The sequence below is a fragment of the Theropithecus gelada genome, chromosome 2, assembly GCF_003255815.1.
Source record: "Theropithecus gelada isolate Dixy chromosome 2, Tgel_1.0, whole genome shotgun sequence".
NCBI classification, from domain to species: Eukaryota; Metazoa; Chordata; class Mammalia; order Primates; family Cercopithecidae; genus Theropithecus; species Theropithecus gelada.
Window position 1 is genome coordinate 77,878,611 of NC_037669.1, and position 23,056 is coordinate 77,901,666.

A 23,056-nucleotide genomic window follows, 5' to 3' on the forward strand; every position below is an offset into this window, starting at 1 on the left:
ATTTTTTAGTAGAGACGGGGTTTCACCAGGTTAGCCAGGATGGTCTCGATCTCCTGACCTCGTGATCTGCCCGTCTCGGCCTCCCAAAGTGCTGGGATTACAGGCTTGAGCCACCGCGCCCGGCCGAATTGTGTTTTTCTTATATGAGACACAGTTGTACTGCTGTAACTAGAAGAAATCCTAAAGAATAGAACAATGAGTTGTTTAAAAAGTGCTTTGTGAATTAAAATATTTTCCAAATGTAACTATTAAATAGGACTGTGGGGTTTTATTTACCAAGCTAAGAGATTATGATCAAGCTGAAAGCTCTTTAAGGAAAGGTCATTTAGGGTAACTCTCAATTAAGGGTGAAGTAAGTTCATTTGTTTAGGCATGCTCCTAGTAAGGCTATGTTAGCTATGAAGACCTGAGAAAGCAGATTAGCCTCCCTCATCATTTCACTAGGCAAGCCCTTTAACATCACACTGCCTTACATTTAAAATGTAAGTGGAGTATTTAACTTCTTAATTAAATAGGTAATGGGAATGAAACAGAAAACATTCAAAAGCAATTTCTGGTCTAAGACACCTTCTCAAAGGTGTGGCAAGGCATATTCAGAGGATCCTAGTGAATTAAAAGTTCTAAAGCCTATATCAAAGAAGAGTGATTCAAGGTGGAGCACACCTAGTGGATGTAGTTCGGTGTTAGGGACACAATTTTAACATGAGAGTCATGCAAATGCTCTCTCTCCATGACTGCTGGGATTAGGAGTACCATGATTTGGGAAGGAAAGTTGCAGCAGCTTACACTTCTGGCTTAATGTATGGTTTCCAAAGTGCTTTTACACATATCATCTACTGTGGTCTTAACAGTTACCTCAAAAGGCAAGGAGAACAGGCATCCTATTTAATTTACGGATTCTGGAAACTAAGGCTCAGAGAGGTTAAGGCACTGAACAAAGATTTCAGGGTGGACCTAGGTTTTCTGGTTCCTAATCCAGTGGTAAAAGAAAATAGAAATGGAAAAACAGCCCAGTAAGTATTTCACCATTTAACTCATTAAAAATGGGTTTCAATTACACAGCTATGAAACAACTGAGTCTGTCAGACTAATCAGGTCAGAGGGGAGAAAGACTGCCATGAATTTTCCAGTGGTCAACACATACTGTAGGTAAAGCAAGAGGAAAAAGTATATGCATACTATTGTGCAAATCCAGTAGATTCAATGAAACTATTTCATGCTGATGAAGACTGATGATTGCTGTCTGCCTTCTCTACTCTCAAAGGAAAAGTAGTTTCCTTCAGCAAGGATAAAAGCGCAGGGTTAGTGGAGAACACACAGTAACACAAAACTTATCCCATCTTTATGGGAATTAGTTTAGCAGCCACAAAAGGATCCAACAGGAACTTAATCAGAGACCTTCTGTTAATCTTCTTGTTTCTGTGTGACAAGTTTTAGTGAGAAAACTGATTAGAATGTACAAAACATGGACAATCCCAGTAATATCTAATGACTAAGCAATATACAGACACATAACAGGGCAATTCAGTCTACAACCATAACCACACTTAGTGACAATCTGCAAACAACAGAAGTATTTCTCCATGCTACCCAAAGAATGACTGTACCTCTGAGTTTCACAGCCAAGACCTTTTAAGAACTTTAAGGAAATTTTTCTAACGTTCACTCATTTAAGTACTTAAAGAATACCTACTGTGTGCCAAGAATTATTTTAGCACTGAGAATATAGCCACGTGCCCTTACAAAGCTCTCATTGTAGTGGGAAGAGAGCAAAAAAAAAGTAAAATAAATAGCACATTAGTTGGTGGAAAGCGTTATGGAGAATAGGGCAGATCAGCAGGATGGGGGAGCTTCAGGTGTGGAGAATGGGTGGCATTATAATCAAAGTGATGCTTCTGTTTGCAAAAGAGTAATGTCAAGAGGATAGATGTATCTAAAATATCTGAAGATACGTATTTGGAAGCACATAATGAAACCAGGATGTAGAAAGTTAAAATCTGGCAAACGAGAAGGGATGCCAAATAGAAATGGTGGGTGAGATCTTCAAATCCCACATCCTATTACACCTAACCCACTGCTGAACTTCTAAATGTCTAAGGCATTTGCTAGGATTCACTACAGTGTACACTCCACCATTCCCTACCCCAACACTAACCAAGTGTTTTATCTTTTTACCAGAGGAAAAGTGAAATATTCACCAGACTAGTAATGTACCCCTCTATTTCCACACAACCACCATAAGAACCAAAACTTTCAACATTAAGATACATGATTTTCAGAGGAAAGAATCTTAGAAAAATATCACCTTTAAAAAAATGTGTCACAAATTGTGATTTAAAAATATAAGCACAAATTGCCTATGCAAATGAAATTTAGTTCAAGTAGATACTAAGAATGTTTTTTGTATGGTTTTTCCCTTTTTTCTATTGTACTTTCCTTTCCTGCATATGACTGTATACTACATTAACTCAGTTATTTGTTCCTCTAAAGAGAGTTTTATTACTTTGCAGATATGTAAAGGAGTATTCATTAAATTACTCTTAGTTAAGGATATCTTATACTGGGCAAGCTTTAAAAGGCTGTAAAATAATATTTTCTTGTTTTATGACACAAAACTGAGAAAAGAGAAAAACAATTAGCCCACTGGAAATAAGAGCAGTGTCTTACTTACCCGGAATAGGAATAATAGGAATACTTTCATTAGGGACCACTCGAGGTGAATTGCTGTCTTCCACATAGAAATGAGCAGTCTGAAAACATTTTCTGTGTAGAAAAGAGAAAAACCATGTCAATAATAGGATATGCGCTATCTGAGTTCATCATCTTTTAATTCTTATTTTACAGACCTTCCCAGCTTTAAACATCACACAGCACTGAGGGTGAACTCATGTAAAAGTAACAAGATACAAGGACAACATTCAGCCTGTTGGAGGGGCCCCAAATTGCTAAAGAATATCCTTTTTTTTTTTTTTTATCATCACTGTATCCAACCTGATAGTTCAAAGGGAAAGGCTTAGTATTTAACTACTCAAATATGTGAAAACATGGTAGAGAGTAAACCTACCACACAGACTGCTAGGGTTATCTCACAATATTTCTAAATTTGATATGTTACAGAGGAATAATTTGCTATTCTAAATCCCCAACACCAAGTTCAAAACCACACCTTGTATCCCCTTCCAACATCGTCATCAAACAGCCCAAGTACACAATAGCACCACATTGTTCATGCTTAGCAAAGGCCCCCAAAGCCTCAGACAGCTCTTTAAAGGGGTCAGAGGGCTTCAGGAAGGCAAGCACTCAGAATCAGAGGCCCTTGCCAGACAATATCTGAGACAAGGTCTTGAAGCCCTTAAGTGTCATCTGCTTGTTTTTGTTTTTTTTTTTACCTGTATTTCAAGCAAAGCAGAGAGCACACACTGGTCATCATAGGACAGGCAATGAAGAGAGAAGCCATCAGCAGCTCACTCAGCCTCTGCCTCCGATGCTGGCTGGCCCTCAGCTTTCCTGCATCCACGTCACTGCTCATTGCGGCCCTAATGAGCTGCCGGAAGCACAGGCTGAATATTTAATGAAGCTGCTCAGCGTGAATGGCTATTGTGACCAGAGAAGGGTCCCTGTTCATTTGGCGGAGGGGCTTTACAATAGCTGGCCCTACTGCTGGGTCTTTTAGCCAAGCAGGCGGCATCCTTCTGGTGCACAGTGTCACTGGGATCTGTCCTCCTCCTCTGGCGTCGCACACCAAACAACATTTACACACATTACAACTTTGCTTTTTCTGGGGCCCGTATTCCAACTACCAGATAAGTCAACTTTTCTTCACAGTTGTCTTTGCTCATCTAATCAAAAATATCCTGGGATGATTCCACTGGGCGTACCCTGTTTCTGTGAGGCCAAAGAAGGGGCTAGGGTTGGGAAGGTTAGAGAAAAATCAAGAAACTATAAAAAATAAGATCTCCGTGGGAGTGAAGAGACCACATGGTTACAAAGATGATTCCATCTCAGCTTTTATACAAGCTATTATAACCACACGCAATCAGAAATGTTCACATGTCATAGTATGAAGTGCTGTTCTTTAAGCAGTGCCTATTTTCAGATGGACAGTAGCTAAGCAGTTTCCATTTGGATAGTGCTCTAGAATCAATCTAGTCTGCTGCACCATTCCATTAGGAGATTTTGAACGTCAGTTACTACAACTCTTGACACATGCCTCCCAGGACTACTCTAACAGAGCACTGAAGAAAAATGAGTGTTTTTTTTTTTTTTTTTTCCCTATGAATTGCTCAGCATTTGTAATATAAATAATAAAACAAGTTTTCCTCACTCTTTGCTTAGCTGCCTTTACCTAAATTTGTGAAGAACATAAGTTAGTCAGACTTAAGCTACATGGATATGAAATGCACATAATATTACAGGGCTCTGGTGCTAACCAAATCTTCTCAATGTAAAGCAATAGAAATCTAAGTGAAAAAAAATTATTTTGATGTTTAAAATAACTTCTCTCTCTCTCTAAATTAGTTATTATGTTTTCTACTCTTGGATTACTTCCTTTCCTCCCCCACCTTCCCCAATTTGCACAGATTTCCAGAATGTAACATTAAAGTTAAAACACAGGTTATGGACTTTAGAAATGAATGAAAGCCTTAACCATCCAGTATCATAGCTAAGGAAAACCTGCTTTTGTTGAGTTAGAAGACAGCTATTCAACTGCTTAATAGCCCAAATAAGTGCTCTAAGTCACTAAGATGAATGGGATGCAATTTACTGGGTTAGCCTTTAACTTGAAAAAAAAAAAAATACATGCAAGAAATAACTTTGCTTTTAAGACCATAATTATTATTGCTATTGGACTTCTAAAATGTAAAGCTATTAATAAATAGAATTGTTATTGGCCAAGTTACTGTTAAAGTGACTTGGAAAAAAGGATATATATACTATATTGTAGATTTTTTTTTCCCCACGAGACAGGCAGACAGTTCAGCCAGTCTCTCAGTTATATGTGGAACTACAGGCTCCACATTATCTTTGAAAAAAGCAGTGTGTACTGAAGCAAATCACACTCTAGTGCCCCATGTGCTGCTGTTTATAATGGATTTTCCCAGGAGCAAAATAACTCCATGATTGCCAGAGAAAAGTACACGACTGGGGATAAGGATCAGAAACCTGGGAGACAGAGCTCCGCATCTGTACCTTGCTGCACATCATGCACTTGCCTCCCACACAAATATATGGGTGGGCAACTAACTACAGAACTTTGTGGGGAATATCTTCCCATAGAATAAAGATTTCAATGGATTTGGCAAATGTTTATTCAGCACCCACTGCACAGCATCAAGTATGCAGACAACGCATTCTCTGCCGCTGTCTGCAATCCTTCAAACTACTTCCTTAAGCCTGGCTAAGCACTGGAGTAACTGATAAAGTATTATATAAGCAACAGATGATTTTTTGCAGAAAAATTAGGCAATAAAAATGAACGAAAAGAAAAGAAATTAAAAACACCCCAAATCTTCCTCCTAGTGGTGATCGCTATTAATATTTTGAGGTCTAACCCTGTATACTTTTCCTCATTTATTGACTATTCCTTGATCATCTGCAGTGAGGAGCTGGGAGCACAATGATAAACAAGACACACAAGGTACCTACCCTCAGTATTTATGTCTTCATGGGAAAAATCCACAACAAGCAAACAAATTGCTTCAAACAGTCAAGAGCAATGAAGAAAATAAGAATGATGTGGTGGTAAATGAAGTCAGCTGAAGGAAGGGACTTCACTGAGGAGGTGGCATTTAAGCTGAGGCCTGATTAAGGAGGTCTAACCCTGTGAAACTCAGGATGAAGACCATTTTAGGCAGGTCAAGCAGCTAGTTGAGCCTTAGAGCAGAGGGAGCTTGGCGCATTTTAGGAAACTGGAAGGAAGCCAGAGGCAAGGGAAAGGCTGTGGAAAGCAAGGTTGGAGAGGCAGGCCAGAGCCAGATCATGCAGGATCCAGCAGATCACAAAGAACCTTCCTTGGTGTCTAGGAGCAGGGGAAAGTCAATGAAAGGCTTTAATCCATGGAGAGGCACCGTCTGATTTGCTTCTTTCAGAAAGCTCATTTTGGCTGCTACATGATGAATGGATTAGAGGGCAGCAGAAATGGAACAAGGAAATCAATCTGTGGGCTATTATTATAATCTCACCCAAATATAGACAGATGGGCTGTTTTCTGTTTTTTTCTTTTTTAAAAATTTATTATTATTCTGGGTGTAGGGGGAGTATGTATCTTATTTTGAGACGGAGTCTTGCTCTGTCGTCCAGGCTGGAGTGCAGTGGCGCGATCGCAGCTCACTGCAATCTCTGCCTCCCAGGTTTGGGTGATTCTCATGCCTCTCGTGCCTCAGCCTCCCGAGTAGCTGGGACTACATGGGGGGTTTTATTTTTAAAAAACGAAATGAGATCATTCTATATGCATCTCTTCTTGATAACAAACATAGACTGGCATCCTCTTTATTAATGTTTACTTAATCTTCCATTTCATGGAGGCATTACAATGCTGGTATTTAATTTATTCCTTTAATAACTATCTATTGGGGGGTCTACTCTGGGCCAGGGACTGATGGAGGTGGTCAGTCTGTTGTCAACTTTTCATGATCCTTAACAATATGAAGATGGTCCCTTTGCATGTACAAATTCTACACTGTGTTTAATACCTAAGAAAAGCAGCTGCATATCACAAGGCATTGTATTTTAACTTGCTCATTTCAGTGAATTCCCATGAAAAATTGTGCTTCTTGACCTTCAGAGGTATCCAGGAATAAAAAAACAAAAGCAGGGATTTTGGAGAAAAGGAAAGAAAAACACAAGTTTTAATGCCTCTAAACCTCTGAACTGTGATCTACTTAAGGAGGCAGTATTGTCGTCTCTAGTTTTGAGCTCAGGGGAATGGAGATAGAATTTCTCAAAGTGCTGGACAGGCACGGTGACTCACGCTTGCAATCCCAGCACTTTGGGAGGCCGAGGTGGGTGGATCACAAGGTCAGGAGTTTGAGACCAGCCTGGCCAAGATGGTGAAATCCCATCTCTACTAAAAATACAAAAATTAGCTGGGCGTGGTGGGGTGCACCTGTAGTTCCAGCTACTTGGGAGGCTGAGGCAGAAGAAACGCTGGAACCTGGGAGGCGGAGGTTGCAGTGAGCTGAGATCACACCACTGCACTCCAGCCTGGGCAACAGAGTGAGACTTGGTCTCAAAAAAACAAAACAAAACAAAACAAAAATTTCTCAAAGTGCTTACGTGTGTCACTGAGCGTGCAATTTCAATTTTCTATCTAGGTCTAATTATCTTTCAACTAACTTACCCTTACAGACCCTCCCTGAATGAATCAGATTTCTAGGATCACAGAGAGCCATTTTCCAAAATCCTAATTTCTCTATAGTGAACATCTGTATATGAAAGTACCCTAAAAAGGGAAATCAATGAAATAGATCATGTTTGTAATGAAAAAATATATTGACAAATTTAACTACAAAATATAATCCAATGATTCCCTGCCATATATTTCATGTTTCTACCTCTGCCCTTTTACTTCCCATCCCCTCCCCAACCCCTGAGTGCTGTCTGTCCCCTTTAAGAAACTGAGGCCAGGTAACATTATTTTCACTGACCCTGACAGGCCTAGTAATGACCTAGTAAGTATAAGTTATCTTATACTTCCCCCTATTGTACATTTGCAGCATTTATCTTTCTGACACTTTAAGTTCTCTGATTTAGGTATGCCTTAATTTTGGAGGGCCAGGCCTGAACAGTCAGTCAGTCTCTCAGTCTCTCTCTCTCTTATCAGTAAAGTATCGTCAAATGGTGGTTATTAATAAGCAGTGCATAGCTCTTTGGCTTAGGGAGCTTTTAGAATACGCAGGCAGGGTAAGCCCCATTAATGATGATTCTAACAGAGCAGGTGCAGGGTAGGGTATAGCTCTGCGTATTGTGAAGACTCCCTCTAGGGATTCTGGTATGTACTATGTCCAATTATGAACCACTCTGAGGAAGGGAAAATGGTTCCTGAGAGTCCACCCTTGTGGACTGCTATACTTGTCTGGTAGGAAAATTAATTTCAGTTTCTATGAAGACATTGAAGTTGTGAATATTTACTTCAATATTATTAATAATAATGATGTTCTGACATCCTGAATTCCAAGTTTCCTGCCACTTAAACAAACTGGAAAACCACTGTTTTAGATGGCTTTCTAAAGCCCACCCCCATCAACAAGGTACCCAAGATAGAGGGACTTACATGAAACATTCACTGAATGCTCCCAGATGGGTACGAGAAAGAGCTCAGTTTGCACAAGGTATTTCCTCAATTTGAACTCAGTGGGTATGTGAGACAGAATGAAAGTGAAATGGGAGATGTAAATCTGTTGGTCCCTAAGTTGGTCGCATTTCTCACATGCCTCTCACAGAGTAAGCGTTTTGCCACACCGAATGAGAGTCCCTGTTCAAAAGAATGCACTTTTCTTACAGCATAGCCCTAAATGCTTCCTAAGTGCTTCTGGTGCTTGACCAAAGATGACTAACATATTAGATCTATGCATATCTCTATAGAAAGTTCCAAGTAGCAGAGTGGAAGCAAGCTTCCTCTGTTACTCTCCACTCATTCATCCCTTTTTAGAAAACCAAACATGGGGTCATATGTCTTCAAAAGATTTCTAAGAAAGGTTTGATTGGAAGTCCAGAGGGTAATGTGTGATAGTAGCTGATCAAATCTGTATGGAGTCTGGTTGGCAGTTTTCTGGGTCTCAAGCCCACAACCCACACCTGTGGTCCAGATCTGTACAGTGTTTGAAGCCCTGATGGTAGGAGTGTGCGAGTATGCACAGCTTCTTAAAAGCCCACATGGGACACATGAAGCTTATCATTAGGAATATTTTCTCTTGGACTGAAATTTTTAAAAATAACCTGCCATGCTTTCAAATAAGGGACATATTTTAAGGATAAAGACCTCTTTAAAAATAAAGTCTACTCTTGGGAAAGCAGAGCACACACACCTGCAGAGTACATCTTTTAGTCAGGATGTGAAACACATCGGCCAGTATCAGCTGTCAACGTCAAGTCCCTGAGCTCCCTGCTGAAAAATACACACTGTCAGCACATGACAGGTTCCAGTATGTTTAATTGGCCTTCTTGACTAATGAAACACACACACACCCAGCTGCTCTGACAGTCCTTTGTAAGTATTAATAAAATTCCAGTTATAGAGACTTACTATCCAAACAAAATGTAGCAAAATAACCAAAACAAACAAACAAACAAAAAACCCTCTAGACTTCTGACCCCCATTGCTACCCAGGAATTTGATACATTCTTAAGGAAGAATACCCAGAATGACCAAATTTCTGCATAAAGGCCTTTTTTTCTGTGGCCTCTGTTCTTCCAGCTACCTGTTTAGATAACCTCTGATATGAGCTAACAATTTTCTTGTCTCTTTCTGCCCTTCTGACAAGAACCTGGAAATAATTTAGTGACCAATATTTTTCAGAAGCAAAGTACTGAACTTAAGTGCAGAAAGACTGAACATTAGAAATGTCTGGAATTCCACACAACACTGCTGTATTAAAAAACAAACAAATAAAAAACCTCCTTAAAAGGCAGGTCTCCAAACCTGCTTACAGGAAAAAAGGGGTTCCTGCCATCTACAGACATCTGGGTCAACATGTACATCCACTTTGACAAGCTTGGGATGTCACATTGTTCTCATCCAGGGTCCTCCGTTTATTACAACACTGCCCTGAACAACACCATGACTGCTGGACATGGGCATGGTGGAGGACCACAATATGGCCTCCAGACTCGTATGAAAACCCAGAATCATGAACTAACCGAATGTCAGTATATAGGAATTAGAAACCAAGTCACTGTCTTCAAATTAAACTCAATGGTTCTATAATCACATCAGGGTGACAAAGAGATTATTAGCAGTGTGTAGCTCAAAATTCTAATTGCAGACTAGAGAGGGCAGTTAGCTGAGCTGCTGCTGAATATTAATTATATAATCTTAACTGATTTACACACTGCCCTCATTTAAATTTACAGTGGCATACCCGCTAATAATCCCATTTATTTTCATGCTGTCAAGAAAATAAATCACATTAATATTTACTTTTGTAAATGGATCTGTTGTAGTAAACCCTGCATAAATAAGAGCCAGTTACAAATAGAAAGTTTGAAAATATTCACATGCCTTCAAGGAAGGTGATTGAGGGCTGTATTAAAAAGGCATGGATTGATTTATTAGGGCAAAATGTTTCAATAAATTGAAGTGACAAATACAACAATAAAAGAAAAAGGCTGTAGGCGTTGTTGGGCTTTTCCTCAAAGAGAAGTGTCTGAAATAACTCCGGGATTCCACTTGGAAAGGAGCCCAATGTAAGTTCTAAGTTGAGATTTTTCATATACAACAACTCACTTGCTGTTAAGTTTCCTTTATGGCATGTTAAGTGATTCAGTTTATAAAACTCAGTTTACACTTGTAGTATCTCTTCCGGAAGGGATCTTCTCAAAAGAAAAACTCAAACCAAAATATGTTTCTGGTGGCCATATTTTCCAAATCATAAAAGGGGGCGTGAGATTTGACAAATGTCAATGTGCTTTGGGGGATAATCAAATGGCAAGTTTCACATGAGGGCTGTGGAAGTCCCAGGGCATATGGCTGTCATACCTTAGATAAGCAGGGCTTAAAGATATGAGGAGAGAGAAAGGGAAAAGGGAAGAGAAAAGAGAACAAAATCATGCAATGATGGATGGGGTGTGAAAGAGCAAACAGACACTAAAATGAGGAGAGAATGTTTTAAAAATATTTTGGATTTCACATGAATAGGAGAGATGGCCTAGTCGACTTTTGGTACAGTTAGAAGTGACAAAAATCTGATTCCCATGGTGAGAATTTTATTGGATGATTCAAATTGCCTGCAATTAATATCTTTAGGAAGGTGGGAGAAAATGATAAATTATAGGCACAAAAGTGGTCTCAAAACTATATTCTCTTAGCTAGGCATTAAGTTTGCCAAGAAATCCTTGCAGATGCCTAGGTCTGACTGAAGTACTGGTAATACTTTCCAGAAGGTAAGAGAGAAAACGTCTCTTCAGAAACCACATTTTGATGAGGCCGTGACAGTTCCTATATTATAGCTGGCTTTGAGAAAGTGAGCCCTGGACAGTACTTCCCAAGGCTTCCAGCTATTACCTAGAAAAGAAGGCTTGAAGTCAGGGGCTTTAAGGTGGCTGTCTCACCCTTCAGACCCTAGACTGGAATATTCTGAACATCTGGACTGAGGTTTGAGGGGCTCTCCACCTCATTTGCCACACTTTTAAGGCACTGACACAATATCCCACTGATTTGGGAAGGTCAATGGTGATATGATAGTCCAACTCATTTTGGGGAGGAGGTAAGAAATGAAATTCACATTTTATTTGCTGCACATATTTTTCAGTATTTACAATCTAAAATGTCTGGGTAAAAGCCTTTAGGCAACTCCTTATTTTGTTAATATACTGATTGACTGTATTTTGCTGTGAGTGATATTTTAAGGATCTAAGAAGGTATTATATGACTCTTCACTAAGCCCCAGATTGCAGTATATTTTTTAAATACTTGAGACCATATGGGGAAAAAAAGAAGTAGATTCAGACATCACACGATCAACCAGGTTAAATTCCAAATGAATTTACTATTAAAATTTGAAACCATAAAAGTAATTTTAAAAAGAGTAACCTCAGAATGGAGAGACTTTTAAAAGAAAACTTGAAATCTAGAAAACAACAGAAAATATAGATAAATCTGATTATATAAACATCAAAGAAGAACCATAAATACAATTAAGAAGTAAACTACGAATTGGGAAAAAATATTTGCAACCCGTATTGCTACCAAGGGATATCTCTCTTCATTAGAAAAAGATCAATAACTGAAAGAAAAAATAAGCAAAAGATAAAAACAGTTTACAGAAACACAAATGGTTCAATCCCACTTATAGTTAAGAGAAAACACATTAAAACTACACTGAGACACCGTTTCTTTTTCACCTATGAGGTTAGTAAAAAAGCCAACGTTTCACAATGCAGTGTGCTGGGTTGGCCGCAGGGAAACAGGCATGCTCATAGACTGTCGAGAGAAACCCACTTTGGTACCCCATTATGGAGGGCAATTTGGCACCATACATGCACAATAGTATGTACCCTGTGATACAGCCAATAAATTTTCCTCTGAAAATTTTCCTACAGACATGCTTATCCACTTGCAAAGTGACACATAAACTTATTAATCACACAATTGTTTGCAATAACAAAAGACGGAGAACAATCAAAATGACAGCCACAGGGGACTGGTTAACTAAATCATGACACATCTATACAAAGGAATACCATGCTTCTGTGTAAAAGAATGAAGAAATTATATAGGCATAGGGAAAACCTGTGAAAAGTGAGAATAGCAAGACACATGATCGCATATGTTGTATTCCATTGTGTACAAGGGGATAAAAGGATATTCATTATTTGCTTATATATGTGTAACAATCCGTGGAAGAATAGACAACAAACTAGCAATAGGGGCTACCTATTTGTGAGGAGGTAGGGAACAGAGTGGGTGAGTGATGGGATGGTAATTTAGGGGTACATATAATTTTAAACTTTTTGATTTTGAATCATGTCAAGTATTACCTACTCAAAACTTAAATCAGCTTTATTAAGAAATTAAATATACTTGGGTCTGATTTTCAATGTTTTTTTCCTCTCCTTTCTGGGAGGATAATCACCTCTCACAGCCATTGTCCTGCTTTTAGCAATTCTCTGTGCAACGTGTCTTAGTGGCACAGTCCCCCTTCCTTCCTGCTGTGGGACTGGGAGATGACAGGGGCAGAAGAGTAATGCCACATGAAATTAATGTGTAGGGACTCTGTAACAGCTCTTGTAGCTGTTTGGAGGGTTGCAATTTAGGCATCACTGGGGGCTCTTCTCCTGATTCCTGGCCACATTTTGGGTGGAGATACAAGCCAGCAGAGAAAATGAGAGTGGACTGAAAAAGGCAAAGGTGAGAGACAGCCTGATTCTAGCCTCCTGCAGAAGCCTGGCAGAGGAAGGGGGCACCCTGTCTTTCAAAGCCCTTTTATAGAGCAGCAGCAGGATGGACACAGGTCAGGAAAGGAGGTGGCAAAAGTGCCTGTGGAGAGAGCATCGGGAAGGAGAGGGGACAGTGGGCCAGAATGAGGAATTGTACAGTATGGCAGGGCTGCTAGCATAAGGAAGAGCACAGACATGGCACCCCTTGAGGACAGGATCTATATCTGGCCCATATCGTTTTCATGGAGTACTTAGCATAGCACACGTAGCTGTGAGAAGGCGTACTCCTCAGGAGTACCACACCGTGGCAGTGGAGTCCCAAGGCAGCCACTAAGCAGGGTGACCTAGCCAAGTGACAACTTCTCAGAGCCTCAATTTACTCAATTTCTCGATGGGTTAATACATTTCACACACTAAGCATTTTACATATACTACCCCCATTTAATCTTCACAACAACCTCATGAAAAGTTGCTATCATTAGACTTATTTTCTAGATAAGTAAACGGAGGCTCTATGGGCCCTTCCTAGTCGCAGGGCCAGGAAGTGGCAGAGTTGCAGTTAGAACACATACCTCCCTGAGCCAAAGTTTGTCTTTTAAGCTGCTACACTATTTTAAAAAGTGAATATGATTCACAATCAGACGGATTCTATAAATACCTGTAGTTTCACAAGATGGTTCCCAACTCCTAGACCTGGATGACACTGATTGTGCTTCCCTCACTGAGCAGCAGAGAAGATACCAGAGAGACTGGGGCATTTCTGTTAGGATCTAAAATATATCTATAATGGGCCCACTGACATGTGGGGGTCCAGGTACATAAAAGAAATAGTCTGGCAGGCTACAGCATCACTTCTGGGGAGGACTTGAAACTGGATGTGCATTTATCCTTATGATGTTCATAAGGTGATGCTGGCTCTTTAAAGTGTTATAGTCAAAAACACATTATATTTATAATGGACTGGGTATGACAGGCATTTAAATAATGTCCAGCGTCTTCCTCTCTTAAGATTAATCTTTGACTCCAAAACTATAGAGAAGTTTCTATTTCAGTTTCTATCCTTAACTTTGAAAATGTATTAAAGACATTAATAAGCAAAAAGAGATCACAGAATAATTTAGTTACCAGTGTTAGCAGTTATTGCTTTCCCTATAAGGCCAAAATTACACAGTACAGTGTAAAAGAAAATAGATCATATACTTTCTCATTAATGTGTCACAACTCCTAAACTATACCGTCCCAGATTTCATAGGTTTATCTGATTAAAATAGTTGGATATCTAAAATTTCATCTCAGTAATCTGATTTATCCACAACCAATGGAGATGAATCATTCCATGTAAAAATTCTAACATAAATTCTATAAATTGGTTCATTGAAAGTAAAAAGGGACTGCTTCTGACATAATATGGATTAGTGAATTAGTCTAATTAGCCATTTAATATTAAAAGATCTTAATATTAAATAGAGTTTGCCTAAGACAGGCCTTACAGAAATATTATCAAGAGATTCAAGTGTGGTGATTAAAACTGCACAATCATGAGTTCCAAACATTTATTATAAATCTTTCCAGGACAATAATTTTTCCAAGTATTCAAACTATCCAGAACTCATATGCGTTTCCTTTAAAAAAAAAAAAATTCACCATTCTTAAGGAAAAACACACAGTACATCCACGTTTGCTCACTTCTGTCTCCCCTTCCTACTCTTCATCCCTAACTTATCTACAAATTTAGGTTTCTAAGAGGTATTTTTCACATAAGGCTAAATGCATGCATTATATGTTTTTTTAAAAGCTCAAAACCATGCAAATATCTGAAAATTTGTAAAGAAAATGGATGCAACACACATACAGACACACAAACATAGAGCACCCCCAGTACATACAAACCCAGAAACAAGTAACACCCCCAAAACTGCAAAATAAAGCAAAGCAAGCACACACAGGACATACTTTAATCGGTACCAGCTACCCACAAGCTGAATTGACATTTGCAAGTCTTACTTTTGGGAATTCAGGTAAAGCAGGTGAGTTTCACCACTGCGCCATCTACAAGACTTTAATCCCCATGGCAACAAAACAAAAATTTGGCAAGCCAGTCCCGGCCATCAAGACACCCCCCACTTAAGCTTGACCGCCCCTCACCTGCTCCCCTTCTCTCCTCTCTCCCCAGAAGAAGGCACTTCACGGAAACGTCTGGGAAAGCCCTTGGACTTTATTTTGTTACACCCTCTAAATGGACAAAAAACAAAAGAGAACAGGTGTAGAATACAGTATTTTCAATTGGCCACCAAGAGTTCCATACAAATGCCCTCCCCTCCCGTCTAACACAGACAGACTCCGTCATCAGGCCTCATCTGTGGCATTTTCAAAAGAGGATGCTGAGGCACAAAGGTGTCTGGACTTTATGAGGAGCTTTTATGCTGAGGTTAGAAATACCCAGTCAGAACTTTACTCTTGTAAGTCATCTTTACATAGTCGCAGCCTCTATTACCCTGGTGTTAATGGAAGGTTAGGATATCACACAGTGATGACCCTCATCATGCATATACCCACTCTTCCACCTTTGACACACTGCCCTGGCAAACAGAATGGCTTAAAATATCATTGGAGTAAAGTTAACTTGGAGATCATTTGGTCCTCCCTTCTGTGACAAATGTCTCTGAATTTGGTGCCATTAGACACATTTGGGGTTTTGTCTTTTACCCCATGCTTTCATCTCAGAACAAACATTTTCTTAATTCACAATACAGATTGGAGAATAAATAGGAGAGGCACCTCAGGGAGATGGGAACAGCAGTTGGCAAGTTATTACTATATATTAAGTCCTATATTTAGTTTCCCCTTAAAACTTAAATAACTGTAGCATCTGAGACTTGGCTACAGAATTTGAAAGATGCACTTCTGTCACACAAGAACACTTGAAAGTATTTATTTAATTATATTTAGTCTCTCAAACCAGCTGGGCTATAAGATTTCACACTGAAATGATTCCTATTCTTTTTCCAAACTCTGTCAATAAAACAGCAATGACAAACTCAGATATATGGAAGTTTTCTTTTTTGGAAGCTCTATTGAGTCCCACAAAGAATTCTGAAGCCAGGTATGTAATTCCAAAGGAATTAACATCTTAACTATTGAGTCCGCTGGTGGTTTTTTACTTCTAGGAATGAACATCCTCTAATTCTTGAGTGTTACGTTTTCTTCACCCTTAATACAAGCTTTCAATTATTGTGTTAATTACTAGACTTCATATTAGGTGAAAGTGCTTGGCACAGGAACCAAAACTTGGAGAAGTCAAACTTGGAAATACGATTACAAGGGGGGAGGGACTGCTGTAACACAGAACTTCTTGTCTCCCTCTATTGAGTACATCCTGGAACTACAACAACTGTCCTACAAACATCATGGATATACTCAGTGTGGCTACGAACATTAATCTGAAGAAATCATGAGTGTGTTGGAATGTTTTTACAAATTCTCATAAAAACTTGAAATTTGCAGCTTCCTAAAATATTTAGACTTTTTCTCAACCCTTAGCCCTACTCTGAATTCTGCCAGATTCACTCTTTCAGGAATTTTGGAGCAGAGCCGGCTATCTCCGCAGTTTTTCCTCACACACAATCACAGGCGCTTAAAACTACCACCCGTAAACTGACAACACTTTTGCTGAGAAGCAAATGCCACACAATCAATAACTAATATCTTGAATAATTGAGATATTTGAGGCTACCTGAGCAAACCAGCAGAACAGACATAATCAACCCTGGGGGGAGAGAGAAGACAGTTAATTCTGAGAAATCCAAATAAAGATGGTTGTTACCTAGAATAGACTGAACATACAAGGAGTTTCCCTTTCCTGAAAAGTGAGCTTGGTTTAAAAATTTACCCACCCACCGCTTCCCTTACAGAATCAGTCCAGCTTTTTAAGTATCATGGAGCATGTTTAACTGGCAACCTTTAGCAGTGAATCTCTTTCTGCTTTTGTCTAATGACTATGTGTTAGCTTGTTCCAAGAGCTTCCACTGGCATCTCAGGGCCAACTCGACAGCAGGGGGCCGGTTACTATAACAACTGACAGCTCTCGTGAATTCTGAAAGGCCCCTGAGTAGCCATTTGGGAAACAGTTATTGAGCAAAAAGTTGCCTGGGATCGGCAGCATTAGCTGCCATGTGACCCAGATCTCCCAGCACAGGCACATGGAGAAAGAAAAGAGGTGACCACCTCCAGGAACAGTTGGGGACCTCAAAAGACTCCCTTCCCCCATCCCTTTCAGCATCTCAGAGCAAGGTAGTTTAACACCACGGTGTCATCAAAAACTCAAACCCTCTGAGGCAAGCCATATTTTGGCACCACAAAATGTGCTTGAACTCTCCCCAATGGCTTGACACATTGTCAGGCTTTGAAAGCTGAATTGTAAAAATTATTCCTAATGATTAAAAAGTCTTGAAATATGGCCATAGATATGGTTCCAAAAAGAAAAGAATGGCACACTCACCAGTTAAAAAAAAAAAAAAAGATGCCAGAATACCTGTGGTCCAGTAAATGGTCTGTTGGTAGAAAAGATGGTGATCACACAAACCCACCAATAATAATGACTTGGAAGCTCAGAGTTTTCCAGACTAGACAAAGTTTTATATAAACCTACCTTTTGATTCTCACTCTGTCCCTCAGCATAAGAGGACACTGAGCAACTAGGACTGACCCAGTGCCTTTGTACATGTAGAATCTTTCAGAAAAGAATCTGATTCTACCCATAACAGTGGACTTTGCTTTGCATAAAGAAAGGGCAGTTTGGCAGAGTTTGCCCTAAGAAACAATGAATGTGCCATGATCCAGTGCTTCTGGGTCATCTCCTACACAGCGACCTCTGCCTGGAGCACTTCTCCTTTTACTTTACTTTACTTTTCTTTTTTTTCTTTTGAGATGGAGTTTTGCACTATTGCCCAGGCTGGAGTTCAGTGGCGTGATCTTGGCTCACTGCATCCTCTGATTTTAAGCAATTCTCTGCTAAGCCTCCCGAGTAGCTGGGATTACAGGCACCCACCACCATGCCCGGCTAATTGTTTTTGTATTTTTAGTAGGAACAGGGTTTCACCATTTTGGCCAGGCTGATCTTGAACTCCTGACCTTGTGATCCACCCGCCTTGGCCTCCCAAAGTGCTAGGATTACCGGCATGAGCCACTGTGTCGAGCCTCCTTTTTCTTTGTTTTGTAAAAAATACAGCCCAAACATTCTCTCCTCCGAGAAATCCTTCTTGGCTCCCTCTTCTCACCTAACCCTGGCTGTGGTCAGAGTCTCTCCTCCGAGAAATCTTTCTTGGCTCCCTCTCCTTCTCACCTAACCCTGGCTGTGGTCAGAGTCCCTCTCAGATCAAGTTTCCTTGATCACTACTGCAACCCAGGGGAATGCAAATTTAACCACCCACAGAGGCCAAATAGGCAGGGAACAGTGGGGAGGGCAGAGACTGGCAAACTGGCAAGGGAGAGCCTCTCAAAAATGGCCACCATGGCGCCATCCACCGACACAAAGGAATCTGAGAATAATGTTGCTAAATTGTCCAGTTTATCACAAGAAGCCAGACAACTCAGGTTTTTTGTCACATCCTTCTATTTTCTAAATAATTCAAGATTTTATAAAAACATGTCAGCTAAATAAAACTGGTCTGGAGACCACCAGTTTTCGACTCTATTTGGGATTACCTTGGTTTACCTGCTCCTGTCTTCCTCTAAGGTATGAGTCCCTTAAATGCAGGAACTCTGTCCCCTCAATGGCTCTCCAGTGCCTGGAACTAACTAGATGCTTAAGAAATGTTGAATGAACTAACAAAGGAGTAACTAGGCCAGCCATAAAGGGTCTCAGGTCAACAAAAAACCCAAAATGCTAAGTCTGAGAAATTCAAAAACTTACAAGCTGTATGATCCTGGACAAGTCATTCCCCCTTCTGGAAACTGTTTCCTGTCTTGGGACAAGGATGATGCAGTCCCTGATGCCTTGCCTACCACGCATGGCTGCTGGAGGATTAAATAACATAAGGTGTTCTTTGTATTAATTCAGCCATTATTGCTGGTTAACAGGGGTGTTTCCCCTTTCCTACGTCTTCACAGTTACCTGCATGGGAGGAGTCATTCTTATGACACCTGTCTCCTTTGTGACTTTGTTGGGGTGAAAAGGGGACAAACACCTATGCCAAAATACAGTCATCATCAAGTAGACCTGGAAGTGTTGGCTGCCAGAGCAGATGGGTGAAGAGCACGTGCCTGGGCTCACAGCAGCTCTGGTGTCATTGTTGCTTCTGTGGCAGTACAGGAGGGATCTGCGTTCCAGTGAGGCACATGTGGTCAGTCATCCCTCAAGCAAGAGAGGGGTGTTACCACATGCCACTCTCGACTTCTCGCATGCATCTGTTTGTTTGCCTGAGCCTCCATTATGCCAACACAAATCCCCCACACATTTGCGGTTTGCATCCCTTCATATTTATTACACTCTGTCTCCCACTGAACATCCAGGGAAGAAAAAAAATTGCAATGTCAACAAAACTCACTTGTTTTCATGAACAGCATTCTTAATGAGGAGGCACCAACACATGGCAAAATTTCTGAAAATCTAAAGATGGGACTTAGAGTAAAAGAGAGACCTTTTTGTATTTGCATATGTGGCTAAATTGGTGTTGACTGATTTACCACAGAATTTACAGATGGCTCGGTCATGTGCTGAAGTGAATCTACCAGATCAGAGTGTGAAATCCTTCTCATACCAAATTTTAACAAACCTGGGTCAGATGTTACAATTCCCACTTAGAGAGTATCCAGTTTTCTGTTCCAGAATCAGAAGTTAGCTCAGCCCTATCTGAATTTGAGAAGTAAAGCTGCTCTATACTTTTGGAAAGTCTTTTTCTAGGCTAGAATTATGGTCAATAAGATATTAAACATTTAATATCAAGAAAACTAGCAATGATCAGCTGGACTGAGACAGACCAAATAGGTTATATTATTCAACATCAAAATCTCAAATGATGGAGATGTAACTGAGTGAATACCACTAGTCAGCTTCCAGAACACCTGAAAATATAACTGGTTTCTGAAGTTTTCTTCCACATGATTTTGGCAAATCCAAAACAAAGGATGATTTCTGTCTGGGCTTCCAAACCAGTTTACTCCCACCATGTCCAGCAGCGGAGACATCCCCCTTTTTGTGTGTCTTTTTGACACACAAACATGCACTACAAAAGTAGGCTGTGGAGGGCAATATATGCCACCAGGCATGCTACTCCTCCTCTGGACAAGAGAACGTACTGGTTAACACAGTGGGCTATGAAATCAAATTGTCGGGGTTCAAATCCACGATCCACCAAAAATTAACACTGTGACTTGGGTATGTCACATGATCTTACTAAGCCTCTGTTTTCTGATCTGCAAAATGAACATAACAATACTAATTATTTCCCAGGATTCATATACTAATTAGGTGGAGGTGTAATCTGCTGAGCACATGTTTAGTATGGTACATAGTCATAAAAGGTTCTTTGCTTGGCCAGGCGTGGTGGCTCACGCCTGTAATCCCAGCACTTTGGGAGACGGAGGCAGGTGGATCACCTGAGGTCAGGAGTTTGAGACCAGCCTGGCCAACATGGCAAAATCCATCTCTACTAAAAATAAAAAAATTAGCTGGGCGTGGTGGTGGGTGCCTGTAATCCCAGCTATGCGAGAGGCTGAGGCAGGAGAATCGCTTGAACCCAGGAGGCAGAGGTGCAGTGAGCTGAGATCATGCCATTGCACTACAGCCTGGGTGACAAAAGTGAAACTCCATCTCAAAAAGAAAAAAGGTTTTTTGCTTAAGAACCTTTAGATATACAAAGCCTTTTCAGATATACAAAGCTATTTCAGGGGTGATATTGCTCATCAGAGCAATCAGAAATACCTTCTACGCAACATCCCTCAGGATTACAGAAAAAAAAAACCCAAAAATATCTTTGTAATACTCACAATTCTAAGCAGACAGAAATGTCTAGCTTGTAATAGCTATGCCATTCTACAGCACAACTAATAAATAAGTTGTACCCCCAGCACACTGACTGGACACTGGGCACATAGCCCCTCTCCCAGCATTAACCTCAAATTATGTAAATCTAAAAGAAACCTTCCAAAAATTTTCCTCTTCTCTCTGAGTGGCAGCAGCTGTGCTGCTCCAAGTCTTTTCAGGAATGTCAGCACATTAGTGCCATATAAACAGCTTGTCTTGGTAAGGCAGGGGATGGGGAGCTCTTGGAATGCAATATCTGACTGTTGCAATTCAAAAGGTATGTTTTACTACTATCTTAAAGTAGTAAGACCAAAATGGCATACTTCGAAAACTTTTGAATTGATTTCTTTTCCCTTATTTCCAATAGCTCTGAGCCACTGCATGGTTGATATGCATTGCAATATTTATAAGGCACACAATAGGGTCCCATTAAAGCTGTAACTGTTAGTTGATTTTATTTTTATTATCTGCCTCACAACCCTACCCCTTGTCCAAAATCACTTTGCGTACATTTCTTCCTAGTTTTATAGCAACTTCTGTGTTATTACAGATTCTGGTTCCTACCACTCTTCAAGGCAGACCTTTGCAAGGGACATTCAAGGGAGAACTACAGCATCCTACCTGAAACATCTCAGCTAAAAACATTTTAGAATAAATGTCTCCCCAATGACCCTTGTTGCTGCCTATAAAAACACTGCTCAAATAGTCCCCGATGAGACTGATGTCTGAGGTCTCTCAGACATACAGGTATCTGAGGTTTCTGCTCGTGGTTTTTAGTTTTGGCCAAATTTTAAGTACAGTCTAATGACTGCTCTCCAAAGTTCTCCCTTACAGGAAACATACCTAGCTCAATGATGCCAATGGGTTTAAATATTTAAGAATACTGTGGCAGTATTCTTAACAAATACCCATGTGTTCCCCCTACCTCATCTCTGTCCTTGGGGCTGTGTGACCATCTGTGGCCAGTGGTGAATGGAGTGAAGGGTTCCACTTCTAGGCCAAGCCATTGAGAGCTCGGTGCCTCCTCAACTTCTATATCCCTGCTACACCAATTTGGGAGATATGTGTCCCAGAAAGAGAAACCACTAGTGGAGGACGGCTGCTCAACCCTGTCAGACCTCATGTGGGTGAGAAATAAACCTTCGTGTGTTATTAAGCCTCTGGGGTGCTGGGGTATGTCTGCTGCAACAGCAATGAAGCTTACTCTAATACAGCCAACCTGGAATTAATGAGGCTGGCCACTGGGCTTCAGAGTCGTTTCCTGGGGTTGGGGGTGGGAGTGGGGTCATGTCTTTAACCCAGTTATTTAGGAATGTCCTCCTATGGAACTGCCTTTAAGGCCTATTAGGAGCATCACCCAAACCAATTTCATTAACATTATAGTCACCCCTTTCCTTTTTTGGCCCAAAGTGGTTCTGCTCAGTTGGTTAACCTACATTTATGCTATATTTAGCTCCAAACAGATGAGTTTTATCTATTTCTAGGATAAATACTTTGCACAACTGAGATCCTTCAAAAGAATGAACTCTAGAAAGAAATTCCAAAAGTTATTTTCAAGCATGTTGTATGCAATGGACATATTGGAAACTGTGTACAGCTATACAATGTGATGACATTTAAAGGACAAAATTCATTTAGATCTGTACATTTGATTTTCTTTATTAAAAAAAACAACTTCATTTGAGGCATACCAGGACCCAAGTTATATTTTCCATTTTTCCCTAAAGTCAGATCTGGTATAACACTACAACTAATGCCTGCACATGCACCACGTGCCAGGCACCAGGACAAGCATGTTCCACAGCTTGCACTGAATCCTCACGTGAACTTGTGGCCCATTTCTTAACTACATTTTGCAGATGAGGAAACTGAAGTTGGTGGAGAAGCCTTTGTCTAAGGCAGTGTGTCTCAATCTGTTTTTCATTGGCACCTCCTCTA

The 23,056-nt window shown here is 40.3% G+C and overlaps 1 protein-coding gene across 2 annotated transcripts in view; it reads right to left on the reverse strand.

Moving 5' to 3' along the window:
* PTPRG (protein tyrosine phosphatase, receptor type G) overlaps nt 1-23,056 on the reverse strand; it is a 757,314-nt gene that overhangs the window by 51,828 nt on the left and 682,430 nt on the right. The window contains exons 14-15 of one of the 2 annotated variants that reach the window (XM_025375408.1): nt 15,241-15,327; nt 2,672-2,763 (exon numbers count right to left, since the gene is read on the reverse strand). In XM_025375408.1, the coding sequence (XP_025231193.1) occupies nt 2,672-2,763; nt 15,241-15,327 (179 nt within the window). The remainder of the gene's footprint in view (nt 1-2,671; nt 2,764-15,240; nt 15,328-23,056) is intronic. The other variant, XM_025375409.1, reaches the window with a different exon arrangement.